This window comes from Mustelus asterias, chromosome 1 (genome assembly GCF_964213995.1).
Source record: "Mustelus asterias chromosome 1, sMusAst1.hap1.1, whole genome shotgun sequence".
Taxonomy (NCBI): Eukaryota; Metazoa; Chordata; class Chondrichthyes; order Carcharhiniformes; family Triakidae; genus Mustelus; species Mustelus asterias.
In genome coordinates, this window is record NC_135801.1 from 71,048,070 (window position 1) to 71,066,891 (window position 18,822).

Here is an 18,822-nt window from a genome sequence, read left to right on the forward strand (position 1 = left end):
TGAGCTGCTGACAACATTTCCCATCATTCATTACCGGGCAACATAAATTTGATATAAATGCATAAAATGTCCGTGATATTAAGCATAAAAGTCGTCTCCTTCAACAGTAATACCAAAACATTTATATAACAATGTTTATATAAATTTGTATAACAATAATGGCAAAAAAATTCATAGCTGGCATTTGGCTTAGAGAACTGCGAACAGTGATTATGTAATATCATATCTTTTCCCAAAATAAATCAGGATAGCAGCCATAACTTGGACTGCAGTGGTTCAAGAAGGCAAACACACCATCAGCTTCACAAGGGCAATTAGGGTTGGGCAATAAATGCTAGCCAGTGACGGCCACATCCCTGGAACTAATTTTAAAAAAAGCTTGCCCATGTTGCTTTAAATATAGACCAAAATATACAAATATAGAATCATCACCACATCATCTGCAGTAAACAGTTGAAACTGATTTCTTGATGCGATAGGTGAAGGGCTATTTAGTTCTTACTGAATGCCATGTAATTTTTTCAGAGACATGCACAATACAAAACATCCCAGACAAAAAGAATTGATATCACATGAAAGCCTTTCCAGCCATGAAATACTGAAAGTCGTTAGTGCCAGTGGTTGACAGTTTTCAAGTATTGTGTTCAGATATCTTACCAGTGAATGCAATGCCATTTCTACAACTCCAGTTTTTAATTATGCACATTTGGAGGAACTCGTGAAATAGTTCAGACTGATGGTTAAACAAAATCATGAAATTGTGCGGCAACAGAAGTGATTTAAAATTGAGTTTTTATGTTTGATGTTTTAACCAATTAGAAAGCAGGTATCACCAGCACAACTCCTCTCTGGGAACCAACCTACCAATCATGGCACAATTACTCATAACTAAGATTTGCTCAAGTGCAGAAAGGAACCACAAAATAAAAGCTTATGATTGTAATTATTTTTCAAAGAAATTTCTTGATGTAATAATGGTTTTCAAAAGGAGAGAGTAAATCAAACAAAGATGAGCTTTCTCGAGACTAAAATCTGGTTAGAAAGTGTGTCTTGGAAATTAGACCACAAATACATAGCCAATAATGCCATCAAGGAACAAGTGCATTCAGGGTACTTGTGATGGTAACATAAATTTCCCTTATTTGGCCATTAGAGAAGCAAATGAGGAATTAAGCTTTAAGCCTTAAGTTAGCATTGAATCTGATTTAACTGCAGTATTTTCATTTTGTGATGGATCAGAGACAATAAAAAATATGCCCATAACCAAGGCAGGTTTTTGGAGTAACATTGCATCATCAGATTAGACATCCTGAAAGACACACAAAGAATTGAATGTTAAAATTCTAAAGTTAAAAAAAAAACAACTAAGTGAATTCTGTTACTGGTTTCAAGAATTAACAATACATTATATTGGATATTTTTATATTAGATATATATCAATATACCAGAAGTCCTTTAAAAGTGGATAGAAATAGACAGTGAGAAAAACATTTGGGACAGACTTTTCCCATCCTGTCCCACATGGGTTTTGAGGTGGGCCGGAGCAGAGAACCCAATGGCAGGCAAAAAGTTGGAAACTAGTTGGCGTAAAAATAGTTTATGAATATGCCGATGGTGGGTCAGTTATCCTGCTGTCTAGTGGCATTCATTACTGTCTCATGAATGCTCATTAAAATAGTTGCTCGCTGGACTTTTGTGGAGCCTTCCAATCTTATCATACCAGCGGGATGTTGCGTCAGCCTGAAAACAGTTTGCAAAGGAGTGGTGTGCACAAGTTGGACTTCAGTTCCCTTCTGACTTCGAGGTGCGTGCAGCATGCATAGCCTACCTGCCACAGAGCTGCACTAGTCTTGCTGTGATGAACGCAACACTGCTTGGGCTGCAGGGCTCTGTTCTTTGCCTACATTGTCCAGAAGGATGCCACTTGCTGTGGTACTTATTCAGGTCTCCACTTTCAGATACTGACAAGTATTTTACCCAGGATTGGGGAGTGCAGGGTATTCTGCTCTCGTTGGCTGCTACCGTTATCCACAGGAAAACCAAAGTGCAGCGGTACTCAGACAGAAATCCATGTTGAAAAACCAGTATTTCAACTGGGGGGTAGGATGTGTTTGGGGGGGTGGGGGGACAATGAACACAAAGCGGGTAATGGGGAAGGAAGTCTCTGCAAGATCTACGAAGGGGCAAAAGAGGGCATGATGGAAGGCAGAGGGGCAAGGAGGTGGAAAAGGATGGGGAACAATGGAAGGCAGGGGGCACTCAGAGGGGTTTGTCAGCCCAAAAGGCTGACAAACAAGGGGTCAAAGGTATAGCACATATTTGATTGGAAGGGGATGCACATAGACTAGACTCTGGAATAGGAAGGAAAGGTTGTTAGTATGGTGCAGAGGGATTGGTCACATGGCCACTCAGAAGGGGGTCTGGTTTGGGAGGGGACACTTGCCCTCAGTAATCAGGGCAATGGGGAACTCTAAAAGTCTGGGGCTTGCAGTCAGGAGTCCGAGTACAGAAACTTATGTGGCGATGTGGAAAGGAGTCCGAGAGTAGAGGCAGTGCAGGAGCTATGTGGACCTCATAGTCAGATGTCGGAGATAGGAGACAGCAGTGGGCATGCTACAAGAGGAAGCATTGGGAGTGTGAAAGCATGAGGGGTGGTATGTGATGTTCATTTTGTGGGGTAAGGGGTGGGGGGGGTTCACTTCAGTAGGTGACCATGCACACAGCCTCTAAATGGGGCGCTTAGTGGTCTACATGGGGCATGGGAATGTTACAAATGATGGGCTCGGGTGGAAGTGTAGGCATGTCCACCACAACAACTATGGGATCCAGTATTATTGAAGGAAGCTGGAGAACAACAGGAAGGAGCGCGGCTTTCACATCATGAGGTTCCAGGTATATATCTGGCACATGGACAGTGATAAAGGAAGCTTCGAATTCCATTTCGAAGTAATAGTGAAGAACTACCATCTTGCTGTACCCCCACAGTACTGGCACTGTATCAAATCAAAAGACCCAGTGAATCTGATCAGGAGGAGACTGAGGCTGAATGGGAGGAATGCACGACTAGGCAAAGGGCCCTTTCTGGGAGCGCCTTCTAACTTGTGTCTCCATAGTGGTCGCCGACCTTCCCATGTGACTTCAAGGTGCTTGCATGTCAGAGCCACAACAGAGAGAACTTAGATGGACTTCTCCATCATCTAGTCTGCTGAGTGACTGTTAAATATCTGCCTGATGTTCTACCGTCTGTTGTTGCATCTTCACGGAGAAAAGCTTCCCACCGTTCACCCTATCTATGCCTTTATCCCATGAGATCAGGGCCAGTGTGATCTCCTGGACTCGTTTCGATCGCCTCGGGGTCGGAGAGGAATTTCCCAGATTTTTTTTCCCCATATTGGCCCTGGGGTTTTCACTCTGGGTTTTCGCCTCTCCCTGGAGATCACATGGTCTGGAATGGGGGGGTGGGGGTGAGTTAATAGGTTGTGATGAACAAAGCATCGTAGCTGTGAGGGACAGCTCGGTGGATAGGATATTAGTATGTAGATAGGCTGGAAAATTGGGCGGGGATCCTGGATTCAGGATTCAATCCTGGACCGGGGAGCGGCGCGGGCTTGGAGGGCCGAAGGGCCTGTTCCTGTGCTGTATTGTTCTTTGTTCTTTGTTCATCATTGAGTTAGTGGCCACCGACTCGCACTCTGACTGTGCGGGTGGCTGTTCTCCAGCAACCCTCCAAGTGCTGGAGACCTAGCCTTTACCTGACTCTAACTGCTTTGAGGACATGTGTAAAGGTGTTCTCCGGAAAGTGACCCAAGCCTAATCTTGAGCTGTGTTCCACCAACGTGATGCTTCTTTCAGTTTTTCCTCTTTAGATGTGGTCTGGTGGCTTGGACATATGGTGGGTTTCCTTATGGACCTCGAGTTGCTGCTGCCTAGAAAGCAGAGAATACAGTTTAAGATGCTGAGCATGAGCAATATGATAGTGTATGTGACTCAGTGATTGCCAGGAGGTGGTGAAGCTGTGATCTGCATTAGGTTGGTGGGACAAACTGATCTCCCCTTCCCCGCAGGAGTGATCTTTGTCCTCCCCATTCAGCTCAGCTGCATACTCCTCGAATTCCGTGAGGATTTTGATTGTCCCTCCCCTGGTCTGTGCTCTTTCCTTTCTGTTGTGTGCCAGCTCGTCCTGTATGAAGATGAGAAAGTCATGTGATGAAAGGATGGAGTGAGGTTGGGTAAGATGCCGGTCCCGTGTGTGTCTTGAGCTCTCCCAGAAGGGCCAGAGGATGGAGTGTGAGCAGCATGATAGCTAAGATGGTGGTGATGTGAAAGTCTCTGTGAGAGAATTAGTGTTCATATCTGCACCCTAGTGTTGGTTGTCTGAGTTCTCTGAAGAGAGTCGCCATTTGAGTGTATAATGCCATGATGAGAGTTTGACATTGCAGGAAGCTGAAGGATGTTTTACCTGGGCAGAGCCGATCAGATAATTCATTCTCTTCCTGCACTGGATGGCATTTTGGATGTGGTTGTCAGCCATGCTGACCTGTTCTATAATGGCCTCCCAAGCCAGAGAGGTGAAGTTGTTGTGCTTCCTTGAATACAAGATCTGTCTCTGAAGAAGGCCTTGAGGGCCTGATGGTTGCAATTGGGTGAATCCTTCATTTTGAGGCTCGCAGCCGCCGCCTTGTGGTGGAAGACATCTGTAATGGTCTCCTGGAGACAGGTGGGTTGGAGGCATGAGATGAATGTGTTCAGCTGGTGTTTAAAATGGTGTCCAGACCTTTGACCATGCCAGCTGATGGCAGGCAGAAGTAACAGCTCCTGATCCATCCTGCGCATATTAATATGCTTCCAAGCACCACCACACAGTCTCATAAATGGAAAATTGCACTCTTAGTTATAAAAAATGCAATTCCTTCTTGTTTTCAAGAAAATTAATGGGACTAATAATTTATCCTTAAGTATTCACAATTCAATTTGAGTTTTAAGAAGTTAGAGACTTAAATGTCATTGTTGCAATTATGCAGCCAATTAAGTCCAAAATGGGCATATCAGTTGGTTTACAAGATAGAGACTGTAAGCTGCCAAAAACTACTGAATTTAATTTTTTAAATAATGTTGTTAAATCCAGTTCAATGTTGGATTGTTGTGGGGAACAAAATTAAGAAAAATTCAACATAGCAAACCAAGGGGAAGTAGGAAGTTCCAATAAAAAGGTATTGACTTATGTACATTGAAATGTATTTGTTGATGCACCCAATTGCAACCATCAGGCCCTCAAGGCCTTCTTCAGAGACAGATCTTGTATTCCAGGAAGCACAACAACTTCACCTCTCCGGCTTGGGAGGCCATTGTAGAGCACAGCTGCTCAGTTCTCTCAGACACTCATCTAAAAAAGTATAGCTTGTTGCACTGCATGGTTTTGTTTTCTTACATCTAAAGTTGTTATATTTTTATCTCATTCCAATAAAGATCTCAACAAATGTTATCGCAATGGAATTGAATTATTGTTTTTTAATGCATTATTGGCTTTATACTTACTGTAATTTATGACTGCGTATTCTCCTTCACTCTTCTCTAATCCCAATCCAGAATGGAATCACTCCGCTGCATGTAGCTTCCAAACGAGGAAATACCAATATGGTCAAATTGCTTCTGGATCGAGGAGCTCAGATAGATGCCAAGACAAGGGTGAGCTTTTGTTACTTAATGCAGCATTGCTTCCCCTAAGATGTCATGCTTGTCCAGTTAGTACACAACCATTGTTGTAGTCTATATTGAGAGTTTGGGAAGAGCTATGTCTTTTCAACATAAGAGCAGATTCACTGGAGTTGGGTTTGAGAGCATGCATCGACAGGTCAGTGCATCTTTATATCAACGAACTGAATGCACTGTCAAGCATGCTGCACACAGTGAATAAACACTGATAAAAGAATGAAAATCGTTGAAGGCTGCACATCATTGCTTTAAAGACTGTTCAAGGTCTGCTTTTGCAAATGAAAGAGTGTTTCTGAAAAAGCCCTCACGTGACAAAATTAAGAGATTAAGCTGAAAAGCACTTAAATACAATTCACAATATTTGAATTATTCTTCCAAAATGTCATTGCGTTTTAAGAAAACGCTTGCTGCTCGAAATTTATACGCACCACATTCAATTTCTAGGTGTAAGATTAGGGATAGAGGGAGCGATTTTGGACAGCAATATCCGATATCCAATCCTACTGGAAGTTTGTCTAATTTGGCAGCCAATGAATCTTGAGTGCTTTACGTGCCCACATAAAATGGGCATTAAGCACTTGATTATGCTACTCCAGAGACCTGGCTGTTTCAGGAAACCTCCTGCTAAATTGTACAGAAACTGAATTGTGTTTCCCAGTTTATGCATTCGGTCCTTAAAAGGCCTGCTGGAGGCTACTGAAGGAGAACTACTTTACTTTATTATTATGTTCTTAACTGAATGTGGATCCAGGAAAAACAGAAGTGAAGCTGGCGAAAATTATTCAACCTAGCAAGCTGCATCAGGATGCCTGATTGCCATCCTCATAACTAATTTTATTCTGACAGAGTAAAATCACCTTTTGCAGAACCACCTGATTTTCATTCCATTAAATGCAAATTACTTCCTTTACTTCAAGAGTAAGTTATTTTGCTTGTGATGTCGGCACAAAAAAACAAGATCTCGCAGCATCTTATAATGAAACCTTTGTTTAAAATTAACCTTCACAAAATTACAATAGTAACACTGTAGTCACATAACTATAATTTTATCAAAATTGCAAAATAAACAAATAAATTGCAAAATAAACAAATAAATGGGCGGCACGGTAGCTCAGTGGTTAGCACTGCTGCTTCACAGCTCCAGGGACCTGGGTTCGATTCCCGGCTTGGGTCACTGTCTGTGTGGAGTTTGCACATTCTCCTCGTGTCTGCGTGGGTTTCCTCCGGGTGCTCTGGTTTCCTCCCACAGTCCAAAGATGTGCGGGTTAGGTTGATTGATCATGCTAAAAAATTGCCCCTTAGTGTCCTGGGATGTGTAGATTCGAGGGATTAGCGGGTAATATGTAGGGATATGAGGGTAGGGCCTGGGTGGGATTGTGGTCGGTGCAAACTCAATGGGCCGAATGGCTTCTTTCTGTACTGTAGGGTTTCTATGAATTATATGAAAAAAACCCTGTGATGTGAAGGCACCTTGATATCATCACCTTGATTTGTTTTTGGTGTTAAATATTCATTTTCCACCTATCTGTACATTAGAGTTATTTTAACATAACCTGTGGTTTACTTATATCCTTCATTTGCGTGTTGCTGAAGTGATTTTGTTTTGACATTATTGGTGTCTCTTTCTCTTGCTTTTAATCGCATTCCATGTGTTTACTGTGGCTATGGGTTTGTAGGGTATTGATGAGGTAGGTTTGCTGTTGCATGCCAGTCCTGTGCATTTAAAGGGGAAGACATCTGGCTCTTCCTCCTCCCTTTAAAATTCACACATTTCTCATCTTTGGAGGTGCCAGCTATCCTGTGAAACAGGCTAACAATGGGGGGAAAAACTGTGAAAATTGCAATACAAACAGAGGGAGAAATGGCTACTGTTTGTAGCTGTCATACCCATAACCAATGCACATATATTGGCCAGTTAGTACATTAGCCTCATTGCTTTCATGTGCTATTAACTTTGCAAGTGTTCTGCAACTGAGACTGCTCAAGAGTACACTAAGACAGCCGGTGACCATTACTGCTGCTAGATCTTTACATACAGTGAGTTGAGCTAAGAAAACAAGCTGACAGATGGTATAATAAATCTACAGGTTTCTTCGTAAAAGTATTTTAAATAAAATTAAACTATTTTAAACCACTTGGGTCATGAGAATTTTAGAGACTTATATACATGGGGGGTAATTTGAACCTAACTCGCTAGTTAGAAAATCTAAAGGCTCACTTGGAACACTGATTTTACCCATCTAATGATCACTTCATTATTTCAGTAGAGAATAAAATTGGATGGGATGTAAAACTAGCATTCCATTTGATCACTTCAGATTCCCAATGAGTGGCTTAGGTTGAAATTGTTCTCATTGTTTTCCATGGGTTATAATAAAAGTCAATTTGTGTCATATCTCAAGTTATCAGGAGATAATTAGGTCCCTATTTTTTCCCCAGGTAATATTGTGTCATATTCTATTACCTTATTGGACTAAAATGAGTAATTTGCAAATATATTTGTAGTAATAAATGAGGCAATTTTTCCCATCAAATTCAATATTTTCTATCAAGAGGAACTGGTTCATATTTGACTGCTTGTGTAGGATTTAAAGTCCTATTGGTAGGAAACTGTTTACACTCCAGGGATAATTTTGTGGAAACCAAAGTTGGATTCAGACTGATTAGAATTAAATTTTGGAGGCACATTGTGAAGAGTATGATACTAGAACTAATATTGGATATATTAGGGAAGTAATGCAGTAATTGTGTATCGTTTATATGGCACTGATGTGTTTTTGAACTTAAATTTGTAAGTATATACCGACTGATGAAGATCTTTTTAACTTACCTGAAATTTGCTCAGCCAAATCTTTGGGGGAAAAAAACTTTTCTAAAATCAGGCCGTTTTATAAAATCAGGCCATTTTATAACAATATTATTTAAACAACAGCTAATTAAGTTATTGATCCAAAGGTCAGTATAATAGTTGATCAATATACTACAGGTACATTGCATTTAGAAATTCTAGCAGTTGTAATGAACTAAAGACCATTTTTAAAATATTACACATGATAATTTGTTGCCTTTCAAATCAAGCCTCTCCAATATTATTTTAGTTTAATGTTTGCTTTTCTGTACGCTATTGTAATTATTTGTTGTTTTCATTGTTATGCCTGTGCTCACCTTAAGCAGAATATCCCATGTAATTAGTGCCACTGTTTCCATCACCAAATTATACATAAGAACTTTATTTGATTAAAAACTAATATATCATTAGCTTCATTGTTTCATGGTTCACCCTGTCATGAATTCCTTCTTTTAACCAACACTAACAATATTATGGTACGGTCTAACATCTTCCTCTTTAAATGTTAACATTTAACATACTCTAGCCAGTGCTACTGCATTGTGTTTCAAACAATCCAGGAGCAAGAGACAAATGGTTGCCATCTTTCCAGTTGTGCAACTTCAGAAACAGGTTAGTTTCGAATAGATTCTATAGTGTAGCACTTTTAGTAAAGACTTGTCTCTTCCTAAATTGTCTGGATTGTTGCCATTTCCGTTCAGAAGAACTAAATACATTTTCTCTATGAATGATATGCTTTGTATAGTGAGCAAGAAACAATACTTTTCACTGTATGCTTATACATGTGACAATAATAAATCAAATCAAATCATTTATTTGATATGTGTTATTAGGTAAAATACAGTTCAAAGTTATATTACAATCAAGACCAAGATAAAAAGTAAGCTCTCTAAAAGCGCATTTAAGCTTCTATAGATCATCATCATAAATGTCCTCTTTATGTTTTGATTGCCACTATATTCAAGCTTCCCTTTCTTCATATTGAATGGTAGATGGAGCAGGCTCGACAGCCATATGGTCCCATTTCATATCTTCTTGTGTTCTTTGAACTGTTCTATTTTCTAATGTCATGATTAGAATCTTCATACATCTGCCATGTTGTGGTTATCCATTGGCAAGGGAAGCAGATTAAATTTGTCAACAGAATTAATGGTACCTATTCAAAATTTTTATGATGAATTTTCTATTTCCAATATGGGTTTTTTTTCCCGGTCACTTAAAATTTTAAGTGGGACTTCATTTTTAAGGAAACAAACGTTACCAATTGATTTGTCACATCAGTTTTTTCTGGATTGCAACTTCCTTTTAATAAAGTACAGCTTGAACTAGTGATCGTGCAGTACATGTTTTAACTGTGTTCTTCACTTTCATCAGGACGGCTTGACCCCACTTCACTGTGCAGCAAGGAGCGGACATGATGGAGCTGTCGAAATTCTGCTTGAAAGGGGAGCCCCAATGCTCGCCAGGACAAAGGTTGTTTAGTGCTCAGTGTTGCATTGTGTACAATTTAAGAGTATCTGTTTCATAGTAATGCCTAATAAATTCATTATTTAGTTGATAAAATCTGGGAGTAACTTTAATTTCTGATCTTTTGAGATTGGGGAAACGAAAGGGAGCTTTGGTCATGATGTGCTTGACCTGAGAATGCTTGGTGTTAACATTGGATGCACTGGGAGTCCCCCTCAGCATGTTGTTAATTCCCCATCTCCCCCCCTCCCCCCTTCATCCCATTCCCTACCTGACCTGACTTATAAAATATGAATAGAATTTAATTATAGGAATCTCTTCATGTATCTGTTTACATTTATGCACAGTATAACAAATGAACATAGGAACGTAGAGGAGGAGGATAGCATTGTAGTTCAATTGGCCAGTCCCAAAGTCTATGAGATACCATAACGCATGATATGATAGCGATCAGAGCAGCTTTAAAGGACCAGTACTGCTATTTTGATGCTCTGGTGCAAGAAAAGAGTACATGCCACAGCAAATGCTGTGATGTGTTGTACTCAAGATCTGCACATTTCAGCATCTTGGCAACAGAGCAGGGAATAAAACCAAGCAAGTTTCTGGCTCTTGATTCTTGCTGGAATGTGTCAGTATGCAGATGTCACATGACATGACAATAGACCAAACTTTGAAGGTAGAAGTGCTGCTCCTTTAAAAGGCAATATGTCATTTATTTAGACAGATACAGTGACAGTAGACAATCAAACGAGCAATGTCTGACTACATTATTACAACAATTTCCTAGTCTTCACAATCTTTGGAATGGCTTAGCAAATTGAGGGATTGTAATGGTTGTAAAGCCTGAAACTGCTTAAATGATTAAGGCCTTAAAAAAAAAAGGTCGATTTGTACTTCAGAATGGTGATTGGTCGGCCAGCTGCTCTGAGAGTTGACATTCTAATGGTCAAAACTGATTCTAGCTGCTTCCCAGTATGAGTCAACAGAAGAGATTGGAAGATTTTGTGTTAAATCATTAAAATAATTTCCACTGACAGATTCAATCACTTCGTTATATTGCAGTTCTTAATACCACTGTGCAGTTCTTAATAGCACTGTGCGTCTGATGAGCGTCAGGAAGTTCTGCGAGATTCTTCCAATCTCCTGTCATAACTTTGGCTAAAATCCTCGAGATGCGACCTCTTTTGCCATTTGGAGATTCCTCCATTCTTCTGCCATAGTTCTGGTGGATGATTGTGGAACTTTTGCATAAATTATGCCCCAAGATCTTGAAATGACAGCAGTCCCTTAAATTGATAAATGTTTTTCTGAAACCTAATCAGAAATATTGTTCCCTCCGTGAGAGTGTGTACTCCTGCCACAGTAATTCATGCGAGTGTTCTGCTGATCTACCACTCTAATTTAACCAGAAGATTAGCAGAAACCCTGGGGAGAAAAAAACCTGTTTACTCCCTTTCTTCAGAATTTCTGCTTCTGCCAAAGAAAATGTATCCTCAAAGTTATGATGGATGATCAGGACTCCTTGATCCCACCCCAAGCATAAACACAAAATCTATCCCTAGTTTGAGTGAAAGCTTGATGAATAATAATCTTCCTGTTCCTTCTTCCTTTTGGTGTAAACAGAATGGTTTGTCACCCCTCCATATGGCTGCACAAGGAGATCACGTGGAATGTGTCAAGCATCTATTGCAGCATAAGGCACCCGTCGACGATGTCACACTTGACTATCTCACTGCTTTGCACGTCGCTGCTCATTGTGGTCACTACAGGGCCACCAAGCTTCTTCTGGACAAGAGAGCCAATCCCAATGCCCGGGCACTGGTAAATACAAATTATAGAATGAGTTAAATTTATAGCTGGATTGAACCATCAATGATAATGTGTAAAAAGATTGACAGTTTATTAATTCAGCTGCACCATTGTTCTGATTTATGCTGCACATACAGTTACTGTTACCAGAAGTTATAATTGTCCGTTCCATAGCAGATATTCAATTGCACAGTATAATGGAAAACTATGACACCAAGAAGTGTGTTGCTTTCGCTGAGTTTTCTTTTGATCTCGCCTTGCCTACTTTCAGTTCTCCAGAGAACATCATGTTACCTGTTCTCTGAGCTCTGTTATTGCTAACTTATGTGGAGTCTGTGTGGAGTTTGCATATTCTCCCCGTGCCTGCATGGGTTTCCTCCGGCTGCTCCGGTTTCCTCCCACAGTCCAAAGATGTACGGCTTAGGTTGATTGACCATGCTAACTTGCCCCTTAGTGTCCCGGGATGTGTAGGTTAGAGGGATTAGCGGAGTAAATATGTGGAGTTACAGGGATAAGGCGTGGGTGGGATTGTTGTCGGTACAGATTTGATGGGCCGAATGGCCCCTTCTGCACTGCAGGATTTCTATGTTATAAATGGTCAGTATAGGAGCTGCCAGAGCTCCATGCACATGATTTTCATCTAGCTATAAAGGGAAGTGCATAGTCACTCTCTTTGATCACACGTACTGTACCAAATTGAGAACTAAGTCCACACACAAGCTTGGTCTTGTAGCACAGAGTGGTGCACTGACACACAAGTCATTATATTACTCGATCAAGCACAAAGTTTTAACTTGAGAACTTTTTCTTCTTTTAGTTTTTCTTGCATTTATCACGTTGCACATCTCTTTATGTTGCAACTAAGGTTCAGGTTCTTTCTGTCAATTTTCATGGGGAAGGTCAGTGTAACTGTAAAGCAGATTATTACTACGCCAGATGTTTCGCTAAAGTTAGCTGAACAAGAGGAATGTTGTAGCAAGTGGCATCGAAAGTGGCAGTTCGAAGAGGTTTTTGGATTAAGTGTCCACCACACTGACATTTCTTTGAACAGATTTCAGAGCTTTCTGAATTGCAACAGTGACCACACTTCAAAAATACTTAATTGGCTGTAAAGTGCTTTGGGACATTCTAACATCCTGGAGAGTACTATGCAAGTGAATGAATAAATTTGAAAGCATATATTGTCATAAGGACATAATTATGTGACTGGTAAAGAAGACAAATGAAAGAGTTACACGAAAAGAGATTCTTTTTATTTGGACTATTCAACAGAATTACTGGAGAAGTAACATTAACAATTTAATTGGCCCAGGAATAATATCTAACCTAAAATCACAGAGAGTGCTTGAGAAGAAGTGTTCAGCAAATAACATTGATTTCTGAGTTACACATTCCTTCCTTAATACATAACCGTTGCAAATCAAAATGACTGAAAAATCAAGTGAGCACTCTGAAGGAATGGTGATGGTGTTTGTTAAGCTAGCATTATTCATTGATAGCAGGCACCAAGGCTGTTCTTCAGAAATTACATCATCATCATAACAAAAATATATGCACATCAATATAACACATCAATATATGTTCTCTGTCAAAAGCAAATCATTGCAGTTATTGGAAATCTAAAATAAAACAGAAAAAGTTGGAAATACTCAGATCAGACATTTGTGGAGAGAGAAAAAGAGTTAACGTTAAGATCAGTTTTGATGAGAGACCATCAATGTGTTCCTCTCTCCATAGATGCTGCCAAACCTGCTGAGTACTTCCAGCAGTTTATGCTTTTATACTTTCTGTCACTTTTGAAGATTAGGGGCTGAAATGGAAAATTGGTTCCAAACCTATCTATTTTTAAAAAAGCTTCTCTGCGACAATAATGTGCTGTCAGTGGCCTAAACAAGCTAAGGGTTAGATTTTCAACTCAGTGGAAGGAAACCCCACCTTTGAGAGCTGTCAACCAATCTGAATGGTCATCAGCTTGTGCAATCCAGAGCCAGAAGTCAGTAGTGAGTGCTGCTGGGACTGGAAGGAGGCTCTGGGGTGAAAGAGGACATGTTCACCAGAGAGAGGTGAGTCTGGGGCTTTGATGGGGTGGGATTGGGAGCCTAGGCAGGGGGCACAGGTTTGGAAGTACAAAGGGGGCATACAGTATTTCAGGGTGGAGTGGGATGGGGAGCAATGCACCTGTCCTCTTTCCAGCCTTTTCAACAAAGTTGTTTAAAAAAAAGTTTTCTCAATGTTGCCCACCTACCACTGCCCACTGGGTTGTAAGAAGTCTCACAACACCAGGTTAAAGTCCAACAGGTTTATTTGGTAGCACAAGCCACAAGCTTTCAGAGTGCTGCTCCTTCATCAGATGCGTGGGAGTTCTGTTCACAAACAGGGCATATATAGACACAAACTCAATTTACAAAATAATGGTTGGAATGCGAGTCTTTGCAGGTAATCAAGTCTTAAAGGTACAGACAATGTGAGTGGAGAGAGGGTTAAGCACAAGTTAAAGAGATGGGTATTGTCTTCAGCCAGGACAGTTAGTGAGATTTTGCAAGCCCAGGCGAGTCGTGGGGGTTACAGATAGTGTGACATGAACCCAAGATCCCAGTTGAGGCCGTCCTCGTGTGCGGAACGTGGCTATCAGTCTCTGCTCAGCGATTCTGCGTTGTCTTGTGTCATGAAGGCTGCCTTGGAGAATGCTTATCCGAAGATCAGAGGCTGAACGCCCGTGACTGCTGAAGTGTTCCCCAACAGGAAGAGAACACTCCTGCCTGGTGATTGTCGAGCAGCGTTCATTCATCCGTTGTCATAGCGTCTGCATGGTCTCCCCAATGTACCATGCCTCGGGACATCCTTTCCTGCAGCATATCAGGTAGACAACGCTGGCCGAGTTGCAAGAGTGTGTACCTGGCGGATGGTGTTGTCACGTGAGATGATGGCATCCGTGTCGATGACCCGGCACGTGTTGCAGAGGCTGCTTGTGGCAGGGTTGTGTGGTGTCGTGGTCACTGTTCTCCTGCAGGCTCACATCTCCACTCACATTGTCTGTACCTTTAAGACTTGATTACCTGTAAAGACTCGCATTCCAACCATTATTTTGTAAATTGAGTTTGTGTCTTTATATGCCCTGTTTGTGAACAGAACTCCCACTCACCTGATGAAGGAGCAGCGCTCTGAAATCTTGTGGCTTGTGCTACCAAATAAACCTGTTGGACTTTAACCTGGTGTTACTGTGCTTACCCCAGTCCAACGCCGGCATCTCCACATCAGGATTCTTATGTCAGTGGAGGCAGAGTGAGTGCCTTAAATGTGCAATGATTGGCTACGTAAGAACCTCAAAGGGCCTAAGTGTGAGCAGGCTAGTGGCTGCCTTACCCAACCTCCATTTTATGTGGACTGGGTCAAGGGTAGCTTAGGAAGCACCTCTTATATTTTACATGTCCCTCCAACTGAAAACACGCTGACCATCGTTTATCAAACCCACCTCATTCAGATATGGTTCAGTCACAGACACAGTCAACTTGTTTCCTTGTAACAGTCTCCTGAGATGTACGAAAACTGAGGCAAGAAGACATGAGGCCAACTTAGGAACAACTTTGGAAAATTCCTCTCTGACATACTAAAGAAACTGTTGTAACTATTCCCAGTATTGGTTGAACTTGTTGCATCAGGGTAATCTGAGATAACTGCTCTGATGATTCATTCAAAGCATTTTCATTACTTTTATCTGCCAGAAAACACAGTTCTTTGTGCACTTGTCAGTTAAAAAAAATATATATAATAAAGAATTCTGGAAATGAGCTTTCTGCTCGTGTGTCAATATTTTCCACTTTATTCCACAATTTAACAAAGTAAATTGGCCAGAATTGTTTTGATGTAATCATTTTTATATAACTCTTTAAGAATATTATTTGATGCATTATTTTGTATTAGGTTTTTTTCCTGTTATAACATTATTTGTTTATATGCTGAAAGGTGAACTGCTGGAATCCCATATTCAACAAGTGGTGATCAAGTGTCAGTGATAGAGAGTACTTATCAAGAAAAGGCATTAACATGGGCGATGGTTAGTAAAGGAATTATTTAGGGAGGCTTTATTAAAGGTCAGATTTTCTTTAGGAGGAGAAACCAATCCTGATGTGGTCCGAACTGGCAAAAAAATCAGTACAAATGATCAGAGAGGATCCTCTTTACAGTGTCAAAAAGGTGATTAAATTATCCCAGACTATTTCAAAGGCAGGCAGTTTTAGATGGCCTCGAAGGGTCCACTCATTCTGCTTGTGCTCATTATCAGGTGGAATACAACTTCATTACAGTGTCAACCCTAGTTTAAGAATTGCGAAAATAGCTTTGACATATTTCTAAAATGTGGTTGCTCCTGTCTGTAACATCAATAAATTTCAAATTTACTGACAAGAATTGGAGGTGACTGCATGTGTAGCAGCAGTTGTGTGCACATCTTTCTCCAGGCCCTGATGGTTCAGTATGGAACAAGGCAGCATGAACAATGAACTGCCTGACTGTAAACTGACTCTGCATCGACTAGCAACTAGTTTTAGTTTAAACACAGCATTAGATGACAGTCATGGGACCCTGACTGAATTAACATGAGATTTATATGCATGATCTTGAAGTAACAGTTTTGAATGCATGTTTGACGTGAATGCTAACTTGGTTGTTTTTTTTTGTACAGAATGGCTTTACTCCACTGCATATTGCATGTAAGAAAAACCGCGTTAAAGTGATGGAGCTTCTTGTGAAATACGGGGCCTCAATTCAAGCCATAACAGAGGTAGAAGGAAATATTAATACCTAGTCATTGCCTCTGTTACATCAATTTAAAACAAGTTGCAGCCCCTGCAGAGGAGTAAATTGCTATTGCTTTGTTTCACAGTCTGGCCTTACACCAATACATGTGGCTGCCTTCATGGGCCACTTGAACATAGTCCTCCTTTTGCTGCAGAATGGAGCCTCTCCGGATGTTTCTAACATTGTGAGTATGGCTGGCCTTAATCAATAGAATGTGCATTACAAAAGATCTTGTTTAAATTCCTTCATAGTGCAACACTTAACAAATATATTTATAATATTCCATTGAAAACAATGAGAGCATGTGTACCATCTGAGAAATAGGTTTGACAGATATTCCTTTGAGTGCAATTATTGACAAACAACTAGAGTGTGAAAGGGCAGCAAAAGTTTATCCCCACATCATGAAGGATAACGTTCTCACTTTCCATAAAGAAGCCAAGAATGTACTCACCACAAATTTGTTCTGCTTATTTCAGCAGGATGTTATCTAGCAATATTACCATTTTGAGCTGTGCAGATATTAGGAAACCATGTTCAATTCCAACCTTGGGTGACTGTCTGTGTGGAGTTAGCATTTTCTCCCCATGTCTGTGTGGGTTTCCTCTGGGTGCTCCGGTTTCCTCCCACAGTCTAAAGATGTGCAGGTAAGGTGGATTGGCCATGCTAAATTACCCCTTAGTGTCAGGGGGATGCAGGGTAAATATGTGGGGCTACAGGCTTGGGGACTGGGTGGGATTGTTGTCAATGCAGGCTTGATAGGCCAAATGGCTGCCTTCTGCATTGTAGGGATTCTATGATTCTGTTCTATAAATTACCTATAATGTCCAAAGATGTGTAGGTTAGATGGATTAGTCATGGTAAATGCATGGGGAAAGGGCAGAGGAGAGGGCCTGTGTAAGATACTTTGTCAGAGAGTTGGTGCAGATTTGATGGGCTGACTTGTCTCTTCTGCACAAGAGGGATTCTATGATTATGGAAAGATTTCACTTTACCTTCAACCCTAAAGCTTTAATCTGGTTTCATACCCCAAAACACAACACTATCATTTCATTACAGGTTATGTAGATTGTAATAGATAAATAAAGAGTGGGATTTGTCCTTACCGCTGGTGGGATCGTCCGGTCCTGCTGAGGCGAGTTCCCTGGAATAATAGACTTGGCGAGACTGGAAGATCCTGGTGGTGGCCAATAGTGAGTCATCTTGACCCCGGGAAAACACACCACAGGGGGGGGGGGGTTGAAAATTCCTGGCCAAAGTTGTATACTGTGTTAAAAATGCATTATAGGCTGTACAATTGCTCTGTTAATTTGGAATGTGGTGTAATCTGAAGACTTTAGAAAACAAACATAACTGATATGTGATCAAACTAATTAGGACTAACTTTCTAGAGCGCCTTGATCGATAATGATCCAACAACAAATATCTTCTGGCAATAGCTTCTGGTGGCTTCATTCATTTCATGGAAGCTACAAAGGAAAAACGCAACTTTCTAACAGTGAAACAGAAGAAGAAATTTGAAATGATGTGTTTCTACAAAGGGGTAAAGTTGGACGTGAGCACAATGACACTTGGAAAAGAATGGATACAGTTTGCTTGTTTTCATATTAGTTTTCTTGCTTTGTCGGGATTGAACATGTATATACACACACAGAAAATTAAAAAAGCAAAATTAACACAGAAAATAAAAGGTGATTATAGGAGAAGTGCAGGCATACCCCTATGAAATTCACTAAATGAATGGAGCCTCCCTTAGATGTGGATGGCTTGTTTGCCACAGAAGAGCTGAAGATTTGAGTAAATTTATAGAGTAGAATGAAACACTGACATGCAGAGCTCTATCCTCATTATGAATGTTGAGTATTGTGAATCCCACAGAACATGTTGATTTCATTGTCTCTGGGGATTTGTTTTTAGAAAACCAAATACTATCAAAGAAATCCAACTGTATGTATTAAGGATGGAAAATCAAGAATGCTATACTGCACTAAACCACTTGCCCTAATCTTAACGAATAGCCAAGATGTTGGAAGTATATTCAGATTCAATTTCAATATTCCTCTGAAAGTCTGTAAAGTCAGGATGTACTGATGAAAAAGATGACTTTTTGCACTGTGAGGCTATAGCTAAAAATTTCACCAGAGTTGTCCACGCTCCATCGCTGAAACCTGTTTGATTTGATTTATCAC

The 18,822-nt window shown here is 40.6% G+C and overlaps 1 protein-coding gene across 8 annotated transcripts in view; it reads left to right on the plus strand.

The window, feature by feature from the left end:
• The window catches only part of ank2b (ankyrin 2b, neuronal), an 876,340-nt gene that overhangs the window by 668,576 nt on the left and 188,942 nt on the right, over positions 1–18,822 (plus strand). For all 8 annotated transcript variants that reach the window (XM_078213593.1, XM_078213597.1, XM_078213634.1 and 5 more), the window contains exons 9-13: positions 5,587–5,685; positions 9,935–10,033; positions 11,651–11,848; positions 16,518–16,616; positions 16,719–16,817. In XM_078213593.1, coding sequence (XP_078069719.1) covers positions 5,587–5,685; positions 9,935–10,033; positions 11,651–11,848; positions 16,518–16,616; positions 16,719–16,817 — 594 coding nt within the window. The remainder of the gene's footprint in view (positions 1–5,586; positions 5,686–9,934; positions 10,034–11,650; positions 11,849–16,517; positions 16,617–16,718; positions 16,818–18,822) is intronic.